The 22,633-nt window shown below is 40.5% G+C and overlaps 1 protein-coding gene across 1 annotated transcript in view; it reads right to left on the reverse strand.

The window, feature by feature from the left end:
- LOC137260604 (formin-binding protein 4-like) overlaps positions 1-22,633 on the reverse strand; it is a 32,839-nt gene that overhangs the window by 838 nt on the left and 9,368 nt on the right. Inside the window, exons 3-15 of the mRNA XM_067798198.1 lie at positions 21,814-21,882; positions 21,434-21,529; positions 21,001-21,110; positions 19,707-20,037; positions 19,160-19,358; positions 18,334-18,886; positions 15,619-15,892; positions 13,228-13,355; positions 7,926-8,030; positions 6,281-6,414; positions 1,751-2,030; positions 1,094-1,130; positions 8-732 (exon numbers count right to left, since the gene is read on the reverse strand). Coding sequence (XP_067654299.1) covers positions 8-732; positions 1,094-1,130; positions 1,751-2,030; positions 6,281-6,414; positions 7,926-8,030; positions 13,228-13,355; positions 15,619-15,892; positions 18,334-18,886; positions 19,160-19,358; positions 19,707-20,037; positions 21,001-21,110; positions 21,434-21,529; positions 21,814-21,882 — 3,041 coding nt within the window. The remainder of the gene's footprint in view (positions 1-7; positions 733-1,093; positions 1,131-1,750; positions 2,031-6,280; positions 6,415-7,925; positions 8,031-13,227; positions 13,356-15,618; positions 15,893-18,333; positions 18,887-19,159; positions 19,359-19,706; positions 20,038-21,000; positions 21,111-21,433; positions 21,530-21,813; positions 21,883-22,633) is intronic.

A 22,633-nucleotide genomic window follows, 5' to 3' on the forward strand; every position in this document is an offset into this window, starting at 1 on the left:
TTCCTACCTTATCCTTCTTCTTCTTTTTCTTCTCCTTTTGTCCCTTCTCGACCTCTGGCTGTGGAGGAGGAAGGGGAAGGGAAGCTGGGATTTCCATCAAGGAAGTACTTGAGATCTCCTCGCTCACAGTAGTGCTGGCGAACATGTCAATTGGCACTGAACTCTGAGGAACACAACTTGGCATGGCAGTCTCAGCTGGAGCTACAGGCTGGGTTGTGATCCCTGCTGTACCCATCACAAATGATGGAGGAACTGCTACAGTTGATGAAGCTGAGATCACTGATGAAGAGGCAGATGCTGATGGAATGGCAGATACTGATGAAGATGAGGCAGCAACATTAAGTTGCGGAGCCCTATAAATAACAGGGGCACTCTCCAGAGCTTCTGTTGAGTGGTGTGAGACAGATGATATGTCAGATGAGGAAGAGACGGAGATGGGTGGAAGAATGTAGTCTTGATGGGAGGATGTCACACAGTCTTCAGCATCTGTTGATGTGGGTGTCTCTGGATCATCAACATCCATGTCGGCATCTTCTGGTGAGTCATGATCCACACTGTAGCTGGTTTCATCATCCCCAGGGTATGGTTCTGAGGGGGGTGGGGGAGGGGGCAGACCAAACAGAACTTCAGTTCCAGGAGGTGGGGGTTCTCCAGGAAACACTGGTAAAGCTTCTTTCAGAGGTTCAGAAGGTTCAGGCTCTGGAGGCTTAGGTGGTTCTTCAGGGGGCATTTCTGTAAAGGATAAGGCATTTACATTTATATCACACCATCGAATATTATGGGGAGGGGGGAGAAAGAGTAACTGTCAATTGACAGCAAGACTGAATTATAAATAAATGTAATCCTTGGGTCTTACTCTATTAAATATATGTAAACTCACTTTTACCATTAGGTAAATGGAACCACTACAGGTGAGCACTTCTGTAGACTACAGTCAGTTTGCATTCAAAATGAGAACAATGAATGATTAAAGAACTTGAAATAGGAGTAAAAATATAATGTAGTTTTTAAACCACTTTTAAACAACTGTGTCATTCAGAAAGAACTACAATTGAAAGATGTGAGACTTTCTATTTACTGAAATAAACCTCACCGTCTGAGCTATCCGGTGCCATGGGCTCGCCATCAATCTGAAGAAAAGAAGCAGACAGCTTACACTAAATAACAATCTACATTGCCCACTGGCAGAATCTGGTTGAACAGATACACACACAAAATGACCTTATATGTAAGGTCCAAGGAAATCAAGAAAAATATACCATATACAATGGTACAAATAATTCTAACACAGTGATTTGGAGAAATCACAGTTGGTGCTGGTATTTAACCAGGAGTATGAAGTAATTATATGTTTTCATTATGCTGCCTTGCCGACTCGTTTGTTTACAGCTACACTCCAGCAACATACAGGCTTTATGCTCTCTGTATGTAAATAATCAAGCATTGACAAGATAATCCAGTGATTAACATCATCAGCATTCATCAAAATGATTGGAATCAACCAAGGCAGTGAGTCTGACCACCCAAAAGCCATACTTAACAAGAGTGGGTTGCTGAAGATTTGGATAGCGTTCTCAAAACATCTGTAGCTATACAAACTTTTTAAGCCAATTCATAACACACTGGCTATGATCAATGTTAAGAATTCTTAGGGATTTGACAGTTTCGAGAATAAGCACTCAGATTCTTAATTAGACGTCACAGGTTGTCCATTCCTAAAGCAGATACTTCAAACTTAAAAGCTACCTACTTCACTGGCAAGATTTTCCTCCTCAGTAGGTAGGGGAACAGTTGTAGTGGGAGGAAGCTGAGGGCCATACAGCACAGGCTCTTCCTCATCTGGGGGAAGTGGTGGGGGCGGAGGCTTTGGTTTCGGACTCGGAGGGGCCACTTCTGGAATGGCGGGCTCGTTGGAAGACGATACTTCTGACTGGCTACTGTGTACGGAGTTTGCTGAAGGTTGTGCCTCAGGGTAATCCCACTGAGATTCCCCATTTTTCTCATCGGTGTAGAAGTAACGTCTGAAATTTCTACATGGGAAAATTCCATGAAGAAGAAAAAAGGCAAAGATCAATTTCTGATGTTGAGAATAGTTTCTCCCTGAAATACAAGTCTGCAAGAGATGAAGGTAAAGTTGACGGGATGTGATGTTTGATGGTTTCAAACTGCCAGATTTGCCAGGTTCAACAACCTGACAATAAGACCATTATGCAGTCCAGAAACAGATATGTGAACAGCAGATTGCAAAATAATGAATCTATTGAAAGAGATCGGTTTAATGCTGTCTGGACCAGTATTACAGTCACGTCACAGCATGTCAGCTTGAAGAGAAAGGAAAGTCCAATAAGTTGCAGGACTTCTACAGTTCCCACTTTGGTAAAATCCATCAGCATGGGAACAGTACTAACAAACCATAGAACATAATCAGGACAAATCCGGGATTAAAACCCACGATGAAAGGTTCTTGATACAGGAAATTTTGTTGGGCTTCAGAGACATTGATAATGCATGATGAACTCACAGCTATATAGCACCCCAACCATTTGGATCATTTATCACTAAATGACTGAGTGAGTCAGTTGATTGGGTGTTCGCTGCTTATGTTGCAGTCGTTACACCAAGAGGAGGCTTACCATACAACCTATCTGGGGAAGTAAACTATGGTCTTCCTGTGACAAGCAAATGCTTATGCCACTAGGCTACACCACTGCCATAAATGTATCACAAAAGTGTATCGTTTCTTACAGAAAACAGTGAACAAAGAAGTGTTTCATATCATTTTCTACATGCACATCTCCATCATGATAAAATAAAATGACACATGTTGAATTTTGCATAGATTCTCTGATTGTTTTCAATGCTTTCTTTGAATATTATGAGCCACAATTTGAATGGTGGTAATTTTCAGAAATGTGAATATTAAGTTAAGGACGATCTGATTCTTTAATGTTAAAATATTTAACCTGAAATATCACGGCACATAAACCTTATTGATATGGAAGAATCAAAGTTTATTTTACATACCCATTTACTTTTACGAAAGCAATACAGCCATGTAATACAAGATTTCTGTATTGCACACAGCTGGGTCTACCAATGTTCAGCAGTGGTCAGATCAAAACATTTAAGGAAAGTACGATTTAGAAGATAAAGATAAAGTTTTCAGATTTGCAGTCCTTTATCACTGATTAAAGACCCCTAATTCAAAGCCATTTAAGTACAGTTTTGATGAACACTCAGCCACTCAAAATCAAGTATCACAAAATGTTGTTCTAGAATTCATATTCAGAATCCAAAAATGAAAACTTTGAAACAGTCGAGTTATCGAACTGAAGATGCTACTTGTCAAACATTATTTGGTATTGTTTCTATCATCATCAGACCATGACACTTGCATGATGACATTAGGCCAGGGAATGTGATCTCACTTTAATGCCTGTGTTATGCCCCTTACAAGAACTGACACTCAGATCCCTAAAACCCCAATGTGAATGTCTCAGTAATGATGTTCAGTTTTTGCACAAACAGTCTGTGTCATAAAAAGGGTATGTAATAAACAAATAACATCACACTACTGAATCTGAACCTAATGTATTGAATTTGAAGATGTTTTTGTAAGAGAGAAACATGTCATTCTTCAAACTCACTGTTTCACTAAAATTACATCTTCCCAGTCAACACATAGGGGCAAATTGCACCAGCATGATCTTCAATATATAAAAAGCTAAAATTTTAGTCAGATCAAATCAGCATGATGTTTGAAAATAACAGCACTTAAAGAAACACTTGCTTAGCAGACTGTTAAACAAATATCAAAAGATGAAAAGGTAATATAAGCAGGCTGAAAAATAAAACTCCAGAATATCTCAGAATTGTACCAGGCACTTCACTCATCCCATTTTCACTGAACTAACATTTAGATTCACTTTCGAAGAAGTTTCAATTCTTAGCAGAAAATGCCATCAAATGTTCTACTGAACCAAGTGAATGACACAACCCAGCAGCTCTCAAATGACAATAATAACTAGTATTCTGTAGTGAAGTTCAACAAAGTTTTGCTACTAGCATGAAAAACAGACTCTACCAGCATGGTGATGAAAGCTATATTGAACTTGAGATAAATGAGAACAAGACTGATAGTGGGTTAAGGGCTTAGTAACATGCTTTAGCAGGGATCTGACTAAAAGGGTGAGTGAGTGAGTTTAGTTTTAAGCTGCATTCAGCAATATTCCAGCTATATGGCGGCGGTCTGACTAAAGGACTCCAAATAGGATAATGCATTAAAACCAAAATATCTTCAGACTCTTTAACAGCATTTGAAATGAATTATTTGTGAGTGAACAACGTTCAGTTGAGGTGAGATTAACAAAAACTAGACTGAAGTAAACAGGAAAGAGTGAGAGACCTCATTCACATCAGCTAGCACTCCTATTTCACACAGGAACCTATATACAATTCTGAGGATATCTGGAATAAACAACAGACACCGAACAGAAACAATCTTCTTTATTCCTTTTATTAGGCATATTCTAAAGTTCCAAACATAATGACATTAAATATATGGCTAAATGAACATTTCACCCAACAGGTCACTCCTAACATGGAGAACAAACTAAAACTGAATTCTAAAATTTCTTTTTTATACGAGTATCTTTGGAAAGAAATGAAGATATTTATGTCTTTCTTTTAGGATCAACGTATATGTGCACATGGAGACAAAACTAGAGCAGCTTGAGCCCAAATATAATTTTGAGCTCATAGACTAAAATGGTTTTGCCACAGGCTATATTGAAACTCTTTTTCCCTTGTATTTGGAACTGGTTTCAAGAAAACAGTAGTTCCGGTGTTAGAACACACCTTCATAAAATGATACAAATGACACTTGTCTAAGGAGTGTTAATACATTTTGTCCCTGTACAATGCAAGCCTCAAGGTCCTCAGAGGTCAGTCATAGGAAATCAGCTATGGCGTCATCATATTAAGTGCCCCACAGTTCGCTGATTGTCAGATATCTTTACTTGTACAACATCCGTAGCTTAACAGCTTTTGTCATCTGTTGACGTGGTCCCTTCTCCATCAACATTATCACCTTCACGCTTTGTTCATCTGCTTCAGAGCACACAGTTCATTTACGGAACTAAAGCCTTTCAGTTGATGACAAGGTCACAGTGAATGGTGTGACTCCTTCTTAACGCAAAGTCAATACACTGAGCATGAGACAGAATCCCTTTGCCCAAAGAAACATCCTTATGAAACATTTAACACTGAAATAGAGAGCTGATTAGACAAACACAAGCCTGAAACAGAAGGTAGATTAACTGTCCTTTCCTACCACTATCCTAAGTTGTGGATTATGCATGTAAAATTGTTATCTTTATCACATGGCCTCTGTGCACAAAAGTGCTACAGCATGGCAACTACCAAGCACCAATGGTAAAGTACTAGAATCACACTAATGTTTGCACTAAGATCGTTTCATGACTACTCATATTCAATATCTGATCTACTGATTGGTGTCACAATGGTCAAATCCAACTAGCCTTGCAGCTCCTTTTGAAAAGTTAAGTGACGTAAATTTGAAGTAAGAAACACTAAATGGTAGAATCTTCAACTATCTGCTGACTCAAGTTCCTACTGATCTACTTCAATCGAACAGTAGCTAATTATCCAAATTTTTCGAGACCAAACCTCAGTTTTGTACATCCGAATAAATTCTCATAACAACAACTGCAAAGCCTTATCTCTAAGGGTTTTAAAAAATAACTATCAAATCATAACTGAGGAAACATATTCAACTTCCAAAATTAATCTACGTGAAACACCTGTTCAGAGATCTAAAACAGGTCAATATTAGATAAAAGATTTTTTCTCCAACTCACCACCCCTGGTTGTCTCTCCTGTTGCCGGCCCTGGTTGTCTCCCTTGTGGACTCTCCCACCATCTTGCAGTGGCCAGACTTCGTTTGATACCTTGATGCACTGTTCACTATCTCACAACTCTCTCACAACAGTTTCAGCCACATAACACTGTGATGGCAGCAGTATGGACCAGGCTCATTGCCAATAAAGAAATTTCCCTCCATGAGGCAGAGAAATTTTGAAGATTGATAACTGCCAAAATTTTGTCAAAGGTGGTCCAAATTGCAAGTCTGTTTGAACCAGTGGGGTGGCAGACTTGAATCTCATGGCATTTTCTGCTTTGTTTTCTTAAAAGTTTTGGATTGGTCCATACATGCCTGCTTGTATCAATGAAACGCGAAGATAGGAAAAGTCTTTCGTACCTGTCCCAGTGGCACGAAAATCCAGCAGGCACTGCGCTCTGTTCATACTGCTCCAATTGTTTGTTGACTTCGTGTAGACGAGCTAGAAAATACTCTGTGTCCAGACCCCCATCCTGCCAGTCACGGAAGCGAGTCTGAAAATATACAGAATACTTGATGAACTATGTTATCAGAATCCTGTGTCCTTCAACAGAAAACTGACAAAGGGCAATGTTTAAAAAATAAATCTGTTGTAAGAGATTGGGCAGTAGGGGAAGCAGTTCCAGGTATCATCCATGTAACAGTATATACGATGAAAAGTGGAAACAATGCAAAACATTTTATTTTTTGTCCATGAACATAAGTGTAACCATGACACTGAGAAAATTGCAGCATACACAATGATTGTGAGATTCACATTTTTCGACCCGTGAAGAATCTGGGGTACAATAGACTTTCAGCAACCCATGCTTGCCATAAAAGGCAACTATGCTTGTCAAGAGAGACAACTAATGGGATCAGGTGGTCTGGCACACTGACAGTTGCGCAGTTCTATGCTCATGCTGTTGATCACTTGATTGTCCAGTCCAGACTTGATTACAGACTGCCGCCATATAGCTGGAATATTGCTGAGTGCAGCATAAAACTTAACTCACTCACTCAGACTTTTTTCAGGTCTATTACAAGGCTTTTCACATCAGATGCAAAGACCAAAATCAAATAAAATTTGAATCAATGGTGTGGGTACAGCACAAGAAACTAAAAGAAATCCGCCTGATAATATCACAGTAACTTCAAATTTTGATGCTTATTAACAAATATAAATAAACAAAAACAAGTGTCTGCCACTAAAGAAGAATGAAATATCTAAAATATATTCACGACTTTTACTTTTTGTTCAAACAAAAGCTGCATGAAATGACTATTGTCTGGATAATCAATCACCCAATGTAGGCTGTCAACAAAGTTATATTAGTTGCAAGGTTTTATATGCTATCATAAGTTCAAAAAGTGGACAAAGTGTTGTGGTCACATTGAAACTAAGATCAAGGTCACTTAAATCGACTGCTGTCTGCCTATTTCCCAAATCCCAAATCCCCAATTCCCAAATCTTAAAAACTGGGTACAACAGTTCATCTGATATTGTGTTAACAAGAGTTTGAAGTGGTCAAAGAGTTCGTAGTACCTTGAAAATAAGGTCAAGGTCATCCAATCACCTGGTGCCTGCATAATTCCCAATGTAGGCCATTAGCAGTTTGAAGACACTGGGTACAACAGTTCATGAGATACTGAGTTAACTAGAGTCGTCGTGACCTTGAAAACAAGGTCAAGGTCTCCAATATCAACTGGTGTCTGCATAATCAACCAAGGTAGGTTGTAACCAAATCTAAAGACATTGTGTACAACAGTTCATGAGATATCATGTTAACAAGAGTTTGAAAGGTGTTCAAAGAGTCACGGTGACCTTCACACTTATAAGAAGGGACTTCTGACTTTTAGCTTCAAATTAAACATCTGTAAGTGCCAGATGTGTATGAATCATGTGTCTACTCGCCTTCTAACATGAGACATCCCATATAAAGGGTTGCAAGTCCATTGCTACAAAGTCAAAAAGCATGCTGTGACATGGAAGTCACGGGAGGTAAATACTTGACTATCAACATACCTGCAACTCGAGGAGGAGCACCTGCAGCTTTGATAACCCTTTCTTTGTGACCTCAAGGAACTCCAGCTTGCCCAGGGCAATGTTAGCAACATCCTCCACATTGTCCTGCATACACACAACATAAAGTAAGACAGGTGACTTTCTTCACGTTGTTCTCAACAGGGCTCCACATAATGTTTCAAGCTACTGAATACTTACAAGTTATCATTCCATTCTATTAAATACTTTATAGTACTGATCATAGTGTACTTATGTACTAATTAACGTATGTTGGATGAATTCAACACAGCATTATACATGTCTCACTAACAATACGCAAGGTGTGATGCTGTTCAAATTAATCAGTCACTGCAGCTGAGTGAACGTATGTGTGACTCAATAAAGATCACATTGCATACTGGTAACTTATTCCACTGGATTCTTAAAGTATGTAATTGTCCAAGCATTATTGTCTAGGCATGTCTCTGAAAGTGTTTGTCTTAGCATACCTCTACGAGTGATTATCTTAGCATGTGTCTCAGTACTATTGTCTCGGCATGTCTCTAAGAGTGATTGTCTGTTCATGTGTCTCAGTACTATTGTCTCGGCATGTCTCTAAGAGTGATTGTCTGTTCATGTGTCTCAGCACTATTGTCTAGGCATGTCTCTAAGAGTGATTGTCTGTTCATGTGTCTCAGTACTATTGTCTCGGCATGTCTCTAAGAGTGATTGTCTGTTCATGTGTCTCAGCACTATTGTCTCGGCATGTCTCTAAGAGTGATTGTCTGTTCATGTGTCTCAGCACTATTGTCTAGGCATGTCTCTAAGAGTGATTGTCTGTTCATGTGTCTCAGCACTATTGCCTAGGCATGTCTCTAAGAGTGATTGTCTGTTCATGTGTCTCAGCACTATTGTCTCGGCATGTCTCTAAGAGTGATTGTCTGTTCATGTGTCTCAGTACTATTGTCTCGGCATGTCTCTAAGAGTGATTGTCTGTTCATGTGTCTCAGCACTATTGCCTAGGCATGTCTCTAAGAGTGATTGTCTGTTCATGTGTCTCAGCACTATTGTCTCGGCATGTCTCTAAGAGTGATTGTCTGTTCATGTGTCTCAGTACTATTGTCTCGGCATGTCTCTAAGAGTGATTGTCTGTTCATGTGTCTCAGTACTATTGTCTAGGCATGTCTCTAAGAGTGATTGTCTGTTCATGTGTCTCAGCACTATTGCCTAGGCATGTCTCTAAGAGTGATTGTCCGTTCATGTGTCTCAGCACTATTGTCTCGGCATGTCTCTAAGAGTGATTGTCTGTTCATGTGTCTCAGCACTATTGCCTAGGCATGTCTCTAAGAGTGATTGTCTGTTCATGTGTCTCAGTACTATTGTCTAGGCATGTCTCTAAGAGTGTCTGTTCATGTGTCTCAGCACTATTGCCTAGGCATGTCTCTAAGAGTGATTGTCTGTTCATGTGTCTCAGTACTATTGTCTAGGCATGTCTCTAAGAGTGATTGTCTGTTCATGTGTCTCAGCACTATTGTCTCGGCATGTCTCTAAGAGTGATTGTCTGTTCATGTGTCTCAGCACTATTGTCTAGGCATGTCCCTAAGAGTGATTGTCTGTTCATGTGTCTCAGCACTATTGTCTCGGCATGTCTCTAAGAGTGATTGTCTGTTCATGTGTCTCAGCACTATTGTCTAGGCATGTCTCTAAGAGTGATTGTCTGTTCATGTGTCTCAGCACTATTGCCTAGGCATGTCTCTAAGAGTGATTGTCTGTTCATGTGTCTCAGCACTATTGTCTAGGCATGTCTCTAAGAGTGATTGTCTGTTCATGTGTCTCAGCACTATTGCCTAGGCATGTCTCTAAGAGTGATTGTCTGTTCATGTGTCTCAGCACTATTGCCTAGGCATGTCTCTAAGAGTGATTGTCTGTTCATGTGTCTCAGCACTATTGTCTCGGCATGTCTCTAAGAGTGATTGTCTGTTCATGTGTCTCAGTACTATTGTCTCGGCATGTCTCTAAGAGTGATTGTCTGTTCATGTGTCTCAGTACTATTGTCTAGGCATGTCTCTAAGAGTGATTGTCCGTTCATGTGTCTCAGCACTATTGCCTAGGCATGTCTCTAAGAGTGATTGTCCGTTCATGTGTCTCAGCACTATTGTCTAGGCATGTCTCTAAGAGTGATTGTCTGTTCATGTGTCTCAGCACTATTGCCTAGGCATGTCTCTAAGAGTGATTGTCTGTTCATGTGTCTCAGTACTATTGTCTAGGCATGTTTTTAAGAGTGTCTGTTCATGTGTCTCAGCACTATTGCCTAGGCATGTCTCTAAGAGTGATTGTCTGTTCATGTGTCTCAGTACTATTGTCTAGGCATGTCTCTAAGAGTGATTGTCTGTTCATGTGTCTCAGCACTATTGTCTCGGCATGTCTCTAAGAGTGATTGTCTGTTCATGTGTCTCAGCACTATTGTCTCGGCATGTCTCTAAGAGTGATTGTCTGTTCATGTGTCTCAGTACTATTGTCTCGGCATGTCTCTAAGAGTGATTGTCTGTTCATGTGTCTCAGCACTATTGTCTCGGCATGTCTCTAAGAGTGATTGTCTGTTCATGTGTCTCAGCACTATTGTCTAGGCATGCCTCTAAGAGTGATTGTCTGTTCATGTGTCTCAGCACTATTGCCTAGGCATGTCTCTAAGAGTGATTGTCTGTTCATGTGTCTCAGCACTATTGTCTCGGCATGTCTCTAAGAGTGATTGTCTGTTCATGTGTCTCAGTACTATTGTCTAGGCATGTCTCTAAGAGTGATTGTCTGTTCATGTGTCTCAGCACTATTGCCTAGGCATGTCTCTAAGAGTGATTGTCTGTTCATGTGTCTCAGTACTATTGTCTAGGCATGTCTCTAAGAGTGATTGTCTGTTCATGTGTCTCAGCACTATTGCCTAGGCATGTCTCTAAGAGTGATTGTCTGTTCATGTGTCTCAGCACTATTGCCTAGGCATGTCTCTAAGAGTGATTGTCTGTTCATGTGTCTCAGTACTATTGTCTAGGCATGTCTCTAAGAGTGATTGTCTGTTCATGTGTCTCAGCACTATTGCCTAGGCATGTCTCTAAGAGTGATTGTCTGTTCATGTGTCTCAGTACTATTGTCTAGGCATGTCTCCAAGAGTGATTGTCTGTTCATGTGTCTCAGCACTATTGCCTAGGCATGTCTCTAAGAGTGATTGTCTGTTCATGTGTCTCAGTACTATTGTCTCGGCATGTCTCTAAGAGTGATTGTCTGTTCATGTGTCTCAGCACTATTGCCTAGGCATGTCTCTAAGAGTGATTGTCTGTTCATGTGTCTCAGTACTATTGTCTAGGCATGTCTCTAAGAGTGATTGTCTGTTCATGTGTCTCAGCACTATTGCCTAGGCATGTCTCTAAGAGTGATTGTCTGTTCATGTGTCTCAGTACTATTGTCTAGGCATGTCTCTAAGAGTGATTGTCTGTTCATGTGTCTCAGCACTATTGTCTAGGCATGTCTCTAAGAGTGATTGTCTGTTCATGTGTCTCAGTACTATTGTCTAGGCATGTCTCTAAGAGTGATTGTCTGTTCATGTGTCTCAGCACTATTGCCTAGGCATGTCTCTAAGAGTGATTGTCTGTTCATGTGTCTCAGCACTATTGCCTAGGCATGTCTCTAAGAGTGATTGTCTGTTCATGTGTCTCAGTACTATTGTCTAGGCATGTCTCTAAGAGTGATTGTCTGTTCATGTGTCTCAGCACTATTGCCTAGGCATGTCTCTAAGAGTGATTGTCTGTTCATGTGTCTCAGTACTATTGTCTAGGCATGTCTCTAAGAGTGATTGTCTGTTCATGTGTCTCAGCATTATTGCCTAGGCATACTTCTATGAGTGATTGTCTGTTCATGTGTCTCAGTACTATTGTCTAGGCATGTCTCTAAGAGTGATTGTCTGTTCATGTGTCTCAGCACTTTTGTCTAGGCATGTCTCTAAGAGTGATTGTCTGTTCATGTGTCTCAGTACTATTGTCTAGGCATGTCTCTAAGAGTGATTGTCTGTTCATGTGTCTCAGCACTATTGTCTAGGCATGTCTCTAAGAGTGATTGTCTGTTCATGTGTCTCAGCACTATTGCCTAGGCATGTTTCTAAGAGTGATTGTCTGTTCATGTGTCTCAGTACTATTGTCTAGGCATGTCTCTAAGAGTGATTGTCTGTTCATGTGTCTCAGCACTATTGTCTAGGCATGTCTCTAAGAGTGATTGTCTGTTCATGTGTCTCAGTACTATTGTCTAGGCATGTCTCTAAGAGTGATTGTCTGTTCATGTGTCTCAGCACTATTGCCTAGGCATGTCTCTAAGAGTGATTGTCTGTTCATGTGTCTCAGCACTATTGCCTAGGCATACTTCTAAGAGTGATTGTCTGTTCATGTGTCTCAGCACTATTGTCTAGGCATGTCTCTAAGAGTGATTGTCTGTTCATGTGTCTCAGCACTATTGCCTAGGCATGTCTCTAAGAGTGATTGTCTGTTCATGTGTCTCAGCACTATTGCCTAGGCATGTCTCTAAGAGTGATTGTCTGTTCATGTGTCTCAGTACTATTGTCTAGGCATGTCTCTAAGAGTGATTGTCTGTTCATGTGTCTCAGTACTATTGTCTAGGCATGTCTCTAAGAGTGATTGTCTGTTCATTTGTCTCAGTACTATTGTCTAGGCATGTCTCTAAGAGTGATTGTCTGTTCATGTGTCTCAGCACTATTGCCTAGGCATGTCTCTAAGAGTGATTGTCTGTTCATGTGTCTCAGTACTATTGTCTAGGCATGTCTCTAAGAGTGATTGTCTGTTCATGTGTCTCAGCACTATTGCCTAGGCATGTCTCTAAGAGTGATTGTCTGTTCATGTGTCTCAGTACTATTGTCTAGGCATGTCTCTAAGAGTGATTGTCTGTTCATGTGTCTCAGCACTATTGTCTAGGCATGTCTCTAAGAGTGATTGTCTGTTCATGTGTCTCAGTACTATTGTCTAGGCATGTCTCTAAGAGTGATTGTCTGTTCATGTGTCTCAGTACTATTGTCTAGGCATGTCTCTAAGAGTGATTGTCTGTTCATGTGTCTCAGCATTATTGTCTAGGCATGTCTCTGGGCGTGATTGCCTTGGCATGTGTCTCAACATGACTGTCTAAGCAAGTATCAGGGCACGTTACTCCTGTCTGAATGCAAGAGTCTAAACATGTGCTAGTGAGAATATCAGAGGATTTACGAGCATTCTGAGAGTGTGCTGTATACAGTTTCACCATGTGTAGTCCAGCTGTACACTGCTGTCCTACGTACCTTGACCATGACGATGTGTGGCACTGGTACCTCCTTTTGCTCCTCCTCCTTGGGCTTCTCAGACTCCTGCTTCACTGGCTCCGCTGGGGGGAGTATCCTGCTGCCATCATCTTCATCGCTGTCTTCGTCTGGCAACACACAACAACATGGTTGTTATGGAAAAATGTTCAAAAACCCCAACAACTATAGATTAACAATGAGTATAGGCATAAACTGAGATGAACGGTAAGGTGAAATGGGGTTTTACAACGCACTTAAGAATAATAAGTACCTTATTTTAAAGTCTTTTGGTATGACACAGACGTGACTGAGATGAGAAAGAGAATGGAAGGTAACCATATTATTACATGTATGCTCTTGGATCTGTGTAATACATAAAGGATACTAAATGACCTTCTGTGTAATACCATTTATACTAAACGAGTTAATGACTTGGTATCAAAGTTTGATAGCAAATCTTTCATGAGCTTAATGAAAGTGCTATTTCATGGAAGCAAGTTCAGCATTCTGAATATTACTCCCAAAAATAAACTGATCGTCGAAACTGCCTACAGTGTGATGGCTCTCAGTTTTCTGTGATCCAAGCAAGGTTTAATATTATTGTGACACAAGTATTAACCTTGTGACATTGTAACTGTAAACAATTATGACATCACATACCTAGACACATTACACTAGTGTAACATTGCCATCAATGCAGTATCTTCCAGGGGCGAGTAATAAATGGATCAATTTACAGGGGTATCGTTGTACTCTGTTTGTTTCGTTCACTGTCTAACGTTGAACACAGCATATTCCAGCTACATGATGGTGACCTATAAATAGCTGAGTTAGGGGAAAACTGCAACACATAAATGTTATTAGTGTGGTATTTCATTTAATTATTTATTAATTTCACAATTCCCTAGTCGCAGAGTTATCTCCCTTGGTAAAATACACAAAGAAACAGGCCGCAAAGGCAAATATATTACAGGACCAGCATTTCATCCCACTATCAGTGCAAATAGGCCACCTAAATGGAACTTTTAAGTAAAATTGGTATTTTTGACTCATACTTATGAATGCTTATCTTCTTCTTCTTTTACGTGAATGACAGTAGTACACTTGAATCCCTTGATGTTCCCTTGAAGAGGATGTAAAACTTCACTCACTCAAGAGTTGCCCTCCTTGAACCCTTTTTCCGCCCATGTGACTTGCCATGTCACCCTCTCCAGAATACACCCTTGCACCTGGGTTTGCTGGGAAACCTGAAGTGCCTTCTGGATGAGCTTAACATGAGTCAGGATAACTATCAAATTTAACTTAAAATCTCCATAATTTTACTTATCCTGGCTCATGCTTATTATGCTTCCAGAATCCAACGGAAATGGTGGTGGTGAGGCTATTTTAGAATTCATCAGCTGTATTCCCCACTATGGGAACTCCACAACTGCACTTACTGGATCCAACGTCCACTGTCATTTCAGGGGGACCACATCTTGTCATATCTTCTCTAGACAAGTGAAATTAATAAAATCATGTGGATTTTAAATATACTGGTATCATCTTCTTAGTACTTATCTATAAACAACCCACAGATTATGGTAAGATCGATACCATAAATGAGCTGCGACACACTGCATAATCACTCATGCGATGCACATGGACTCTCAACCAAAACTCTCTAGAGTGAAGGTTATCAACATGTTTGTGGGATAAAGGGTGAGATTTCCAACTGAGCACCTTTGTGGAACTGTTTGTTGTTGTGCTACAGCAAGTGGCCGAATCTGATGAATGCTGGAGACATCTTCCGTGGCAATGTCTCCGAGGTAGTGGTTGGCAAACACTGTGCCCGACTTCCAAAAGCAGCTCTCCATTCCAGATGATATCAAGCAGTGATATCGACTATATCCCCCGCATCACATCCCGGGAGGATGAAAAGGACATGTGCCATATGCAGCACTCCCAGTGCATGCCCAACCATCCGCTTGAGCGATGAAGGAGAGAGTGACAAGCATGGTAAGTCACAGGACTGTTTGGGCAGGAAAAGGGTTCAAGAGAGGCAACTCGTTGGTGAGTGAACTTTAATGTCTTCTTCAAGGGAGCATCAAGGGATTCAAGTGTTCCACTGTCATTTACATAGAAGAAGATAAGCATAATAAGCATGTGTCAGGATAAGGAAAAATGAGTACATATGTGATGCATATAATGAACAACATTATCTAGATGTTATTTCTATGACAGTGTTCGCATGCCAGTTTCCGTGTCAGGTTTGTTTACACTAAACAATCCCAGGTTTCTCATATCTTCACATAATCTTGAATCATAGACCGGGCTGACTATTAATTGTCAGTGCTCAAACATGAAACATTGAGAGCTATAACATGCTGTGTGCAGCTCAAAAAAACTCACCATATGCTGCCACAAGCCTTGCCTTCTTAGGCTGGCCTTCTGACGAAATGGTCTTCTCTTCTGACTCTCTGGAATTGTGGCGTGAAGACCTTTTCTGCTTGGACTCAGATCTGTGCTTACTCTCTGATTTGTCATGTCTGTGTCGAGATTCAGACCTGTAGTAGTCAGACCGATGTTTGTCTTTCTTCTTATCCTTATCTCTCCTGTCATGCTTCTTAGACTTGGAGTGTTTGCTATCTTTGGTTTCAGGTTTGCTGAGTTTCTTCAATTCAGCCTGTAATATAGGCCACAAATACAGGATGTTGCCGTAACATGACAGTTCTACATACCTGGACATGCAGACATTGGAAAACTGGCTACTTACACCTTATGTACCATGCTGTACATTACAGCTGCTAGCGACTGTTAACTGTTTGAAATGTAGCTTTACTAGATGAGCCACGACCTGACAAATGATCCCAATTTGCACATATGGGAATGCCCTCCAGAACATTCCATTTGAAACAAGGGGGAAACAGGCCATCGTCTAAATATTGAAATGTTCAGTTTCCTCATGCGAAGCGTGTCGTGATGGTGTTTTGCTGAACTTAACCAGGAGACACGTGTTAATCAGTAGAGGAATTACACGATTATTTGAACACAAGCAGCAAATAATCAGGAAATCATTAAGGTTGTTATGATTCACTTGCATATTTGGTGAATCGTACCGCAGCCTTTATGAATTCAATTCATTATTCATGATCCCCAGAACTCAATATTAACGAATATTTATGATTTCTTTAACTAAGGGTGTATGTCTTAACTGAACTCTTATGTTCTTTTTCAAAGTGATATATGCAGTTATGGAATATGTACTAGCATAGCAGTGTCAGGGGTTGCACATGGTACAGTCGACAATAACTATCACACATCAAATTTTAGTGTCGTGAGATCACTGGTTATTGTCGTGACAAATTAACACTGCATGTTCCATATTAAGCATCAATCACTTAACTACAATACTGTTGCTCCCCTCCACAGATAGTATATCAAGGTACCACTGACAAATGCCATCCCAACTTTAGCTTTCCAAGTGACTATCATGTGACTCATTCAGCCAATCACTGAAGCACTGAAGAAACCATGCTTGACTACACTGCCAATGTGTTTGTTCTGTACACAAAGAAAGTAGTCTACACAAAGAATGTAGTCTACCCGCGAAAAAAAAATCTATGTTAGTATTTGCACACAGATGTGAAACATTTTTAGATAAACTTAAGAAGAAAACTTTGTTACTAAATTCATCCAAGCTGGATGTACCTGTGAACTTCAACCATTAGACTTGTCTGTGAATAGTGATTTCAAGTCCGCGTGAGTGCGTGCGTGAGCTGAGTTTAGTTTTACGCCGCACTTAGCAATATTCCAGCTATATGGCGGCGGTCTGTAAATAATCGAGTTTGGACCAAACAATCCAGTGATCAACAACATGAGCATTGTTCTGCGCAATTCGGAACTGATGACATGTTAACCAAGTCAGCGAGTTTGACCACCCGATCCCGTTAGTCGCCTCTAATGACAAGCACAGTCGCCTTTTATGGCAAGAAAGGGTTGCTGAAGGCCTATTCTACCCCGAGACCTTCATGAAATCTGAATTCACACAGTGGTATGTTTCAATGAAACAACAGACTTGCAAATCAGTATTATGAAGCCTGTGCATGCACGGTGGATAGTGAAACGTCTTGACAAGCTGTCCAAACAGAAAGACATTGTTCTGAGGGGTTGACAAAAAGCTAATCTGCTGTAAAAACTATTAAGAAGATCAGTAAGGGACACATGCTAATCCAGATTAGCCCTGAGATGATACGTAATTGAGCAATGACACTTGTATTGTTTTATGTTGCTGACTTATCTGAATACAGAGAATGATACATCTATATTATCGCGTGTTTTGGATGTCATGAAGTCTGATACGAATTTTCACGAAAATTAAACGGTCTCAAATATTTGGTTGTTTACAGTATTTGGGTCTCCCTCAGAGATAGATTGAAAAAGCCTTGCTCCCTCTATGCATGAACACTACCATTTATCTTACACTGAAGAACTAAGGAGATCAGTGAATGATATATCTATATTATCACGTGTTTTGGATGCCATGAAGTCTGATACGAATTTTCACGAAAATTAAACGGTCTCAAATATTTGGTTGTTTACAGTATTTGGGTCTCGCTCAGAGATATAATGAAAAAGCCTTGCTCCCTCTATGCATGAACACTACCATTTATCTTACACTGAAGAACTAAGGAGATCAGTTTTTCAGAATTACCACAATTTGTGGGATAAAGTCTGAATGCTTAATGGCCTTAATCCTTGTTGGATTGACTACTTCAAACCTGATGGTGACTGGTTATATCTTCTGGCAATTGACTCATATTGCATGCCGCCCACTGGCACATACCATTGCGAGCGAAGGGGCCCCAGCCTGTCCGCAATGCTACATCGACCACCAGACAGACATTAATTCCTCAATATCATTGTCGTGCACTGCATGTGCACTAGCCTCCATCTGCTCTACCTTTCACAAACCAAACGGGCTTGCTCATTGCCGGGAGCCGCTTACTGTTCGTAAACGCATTCTCTGTGACAGTCCAACTTATCCTTGTTTGCCAGTATGTACTCAATGATGATGAATGATAGCCATCACAGTGAAGCATTGTGGATGTAGGTTCTGTTACTCACCGTCTTGCGCTCCAGAGCCAGCTCCAGTGCTGCATCGATGTCATCAATGTCAAAGTCATCTTCCTCCACATCCTTACCACCTTCCTTCTTCACTCCATTTTTGGGCAAGTTGACTGCATTTCCATGGTGACTATCCTCGTCTTCAGTCTTCTTTGTCTCTTTGCTAAAGACACTACTATCACCCATCTCTTCCCTACCCTTCAAAAGTTCAGATACAAACATGTCTACTTCAGCTACATTAGCGTTCAGTTTAGAGCCAGCCTCCTTTTCTTGTTCTAGAGGCTCAATGTTTGCAACGTCAATACTCTCTGGAAGGACTGGACCATACGTCTTTTTTGACTTGGATTTGTGTTTTGACTTTGGCTTTTCAGTATCTTCTGCTTTTGGAGAGTCCACTCTGGTGGAAGGAAGCAGTGGTCCCACAATCTGACTTGGGCTGGAAGATTTGGACTCCTGTTCTGCGAGGGGAGGTAACTGTTGACCAACATTCACTGGGTCGCCCACTTCCTCTTTTTCTTGTTTCTGACCATTTTGAAGGGGCTGTTGATTTTGACTGAAAAGAAAGCTTTATCTATTTCGGTCTGTTTGTGTTACATGAGAATTCCTGCACATAACAAGCAATGACTGTCAATAATACTGCTAATACCTTTTGACATATAGCACAAATGACATAATATATTCACCTAAGAAACTTATATTCAGAGTGAGTGAAGGAGTAAGTGATGGAGTATAATGCCGCTGCATTTAAGTTACATCACTGGTCTACAGCAACTGATACTCATCGTAAGATCCAAAATCAAAATACAAAAAATCTGTATCATCTTACCTGGCAAATTTCTTGGCCTCGAGTCTCTTGCGGACATCTTCAGGTATGCGTGCTAGTTTGTCTTCATACTCCTTCATAAGCAGTAGATACTGTGTGTAGTCCATGGGGATTGTCCACGTCACCTCGTTAGTCACGTAGTTCCAGTAGTAGATGTACTTGGTGTTTTCATCCTGACATTGCTGCCACACAGACGTCGGTGCTGTCAACACAATAACAGATGTCAATAATATATCTGATGAAATGAGTACATCATGAGCTTTCATGCCATGATCCGATACACAACATTCTTGATCAATACAAGATGATACTCTTGCTATACGATCTTCATCTTGTATAATCACATCCCCTTGCCTGACACTGTCAGTGTAATATTGTAAAATGAATTGTAATTCGATTTTCAAGTCCACAATTGGATAAGGCCTCTCGAATGATAACACAGCTAGTTTTTCCTATGAAACATGCTCTAAAATATTTGCAAGAAGTCTCGCTGCAATTTGACCTGTATCCACTTTCCCAAAGCTACAGAACATCCTGGATGACTAGGTACCTTCAGGCAGCTCATACTCTTCCTCTTTCACATCAGTCACCATGTTGCTCTCTGCTGGTAGTCCCAGAACTTCTACACCGCCCTTCGTGAACTTGGACATGTATGACTTTTTCTCTCCAAGCTGCTCTGAACCACCCTTCACGAACATTGAGTAGCTATTTGTTTTCTTGGCGGGCTTGGGTTCAGCCTTAGCTTCCTCGGCCTGGAGTCTATGAACAGCCTTCTCAGCCATCACCTCAGCAGTCTGGTCCCGCGGGATGAAGGCCCCTGGAGGTAGAGGGATGTCATTGTGGTCCATAGCTGGGCTGTCACTTGATATGGCATTGATTTCCTGAAATATACCCATGCCAAGGCCAAAATGATCAAGTATTTTACAAGCGCTTTATATACCGCTCACCAGACCATGGGAAGTAACTCTAATTAAGTTGTGGATGTAGTATCACATGCTCATGCAGACATCGAGCAAAGTAGAATAGCGAAGGACCATGTGTGCGGAGGTGATACAAAATGGTATGGAAAGACTTTCTTTTCCCAACAGATACAAGTATTTTATATTTATTCATAAGCAACAATCGTAAACGATACACTTGTATTTACTTTCATTCTGTTGCAATCAATCATCCTTTGCGTCCTTTTCGACTTTCAACTTCGAAAATGGCGTGTATGGACTGTGTTTGCATAAGTTGTCAAGTCTATGTCATAGGCCTAACATTTTAGGATGTATTCAGAACATGTCTTCAGAACAAGATTGCAAAACCAACCAAGAATGAAGAAACAAACAAAAGGATGAATTGACTTTACTTCACATGTCATCTATGAATGTAATCTATATATCCCATTACTATCATGTAACTACCCAAATCTGCAGCACTGTGAATGAAGAAGAGCTGAGTGGGCTGAGCTCAACCCAGAAAGAATCTGTGCTTTTCTGAGAAAGTGTAAATACAACAAATCTTTTATGTGCTTCAGTGAGGCAAGAAAGAGTCCTTGAAACTCTCAGGAGACAAACTGGCAATGAACATACATCTAACCATCACCATTAATCATACTGATTAGTAGTTCATCCTACACACTGGGTTATGTGCTATAACAATAATATCCTGGGGTCACCTGCTCAAAATTTTGTTTCGGAGGTCATATCAACTCAAAAACTGTTACTGACAGCTCTATTTAGGAGCATGTAATTTAAATTGAGTTCTGCAGGATAAGGCCAGGTTTTCAATCACAACAAGACTGAGGTTTATACACTGGACAACTGAAGAGGAGTCCCTCTGGAAATGTCTTTTGTACTTACAGCCAAGAAGTTGGCGACCTCGGAATCCATGGCTTGACCTTCCCCAGGTTTCTGTGGTGGCTGATTGGTTTCCATAGCTACAGGATTTGGTGGTAATGGTGGCTGGTCACCTGAAAACAAGCATTTCACAATACACCCCTTGTTAACACAGACTACAATAAAATAAATACTTTAATGATTGTTTGAATTTCAATTCTTTAACTCAGGAGATCTTTGCTCATCAACTTACTCATTCAAAACTGGGATTTAACACAGCACAACATTCTTGCACTTATAAAGAGTGAGTGTGCATGTGTGACTGTGTTATGCTTTCAACACCTAATAGTAAGATGCTGTCTGGGGATTGAAACACAAATCCTACGCTTCCCATGCAAAAACCCTATCCATTGGACCAAGTCAGAATAACACTGCAACACTGCATGTTGCCACTTACCTGACTGAACTGTCTGTCGGCTTGGTTCATCATCACTGTCAGACTGTGAATCTGAGTCATCATAAGCTCCAACCAATCTGGAGAGACCTGCCTTCCCTGAAAGTCAGCATGAACAGAAAGTGATCAACGCTGGTTCCCCCATAAAATATGTTTAGAAAATCACAAAGGAGTATTTGAAGTCCTAAGCCTCACACAGAAATAATTATGTAATAGTTAAAATATTGTTGTGACATTTCATGTCAAAATGAAGATGCACAAAATGTCAGTATAATAAGCTGGGATTTTTGACCGTTGGAAAATGGAATAAAATAAAATGATTGCATGGGTACTGCATTTAAGTTCTAGATAAATCTATGAAAACAGAAATTAAGCAACTGTACCTTGACTGGATTTCTCCTTCCTATCAGTGCCGACTGCATCCTCAGACAAGGACTGATAGCCATAGCGAGCTGGGAAACAAACAAGTTTATTGTTTACTATGTGAGATTTCAGTTGGGGTTCACTGCTTGCTGATGTACAGATAGAACATGACTGTGAGTGAGTGAGTTTAGTTTTACGCTGCACTCAGCAACATTCCAGCTATATGGCGGCCATCTGTAAATAATTGAGTCTGGACCAGACAATCTAGTAATCAACAGCATGAGCATCGATCTGCACACTTGGGAACTGCTAACATGTGCCAACCAAGTCAGCAAGTCTGACCACCCGATCCCACATGACTGTGAGTGACTGAGTATGTCCTCAGCAATATTCAACCTATATGTTGGCCGTCTGTAAACAATTAAGTCTGGACTAGACAATTTAATGATCAACAGCATGTGCATAATTCAAAGCAACTGGGATACGATGACATGTCAACCCAGTCAGTGAGCCTGACCATCCAATCCCGTTAGTTGCCTCTTTTGACACTCATGGGTTTCTGAAGACTTCTAACCTGTCTCGCCATGACTGTGACCTGACGATACCTTACACAAAGCACCTACACCAATAATGATTTCTTTTTCTCTGTCAGCGCTGATTTACAAAACAATAAAGATGTTCTATCACTTTGCAAGTACATGACATGACAACCATTAATGCTGACAATCCCTCACCATGCCTAATATCCAAACAAAATTGGCATGTTTGATCTGATTGCAGATCACTGCTCTTGGGGATTTTTCACAAACTGCAAATGCCAGACAGGCCACATGGAGCAGT

This window comes from Haliotis asinina, chromosome 14 (genome assembly GCF_037392515.1).
Source record: "Haliotis asinina isolate JCU_RB_2024 chromosome 14, JCU_Hal_asi_v2, whole genome shotgun sequence".
NCBI classification, from domain to species: domain Eukaryota; kingdom Metazoa; phylum Mollusca; class Gastropoda; order Lepetellida; family Haliotidae; genus Haliotis; species Haliotis asinina.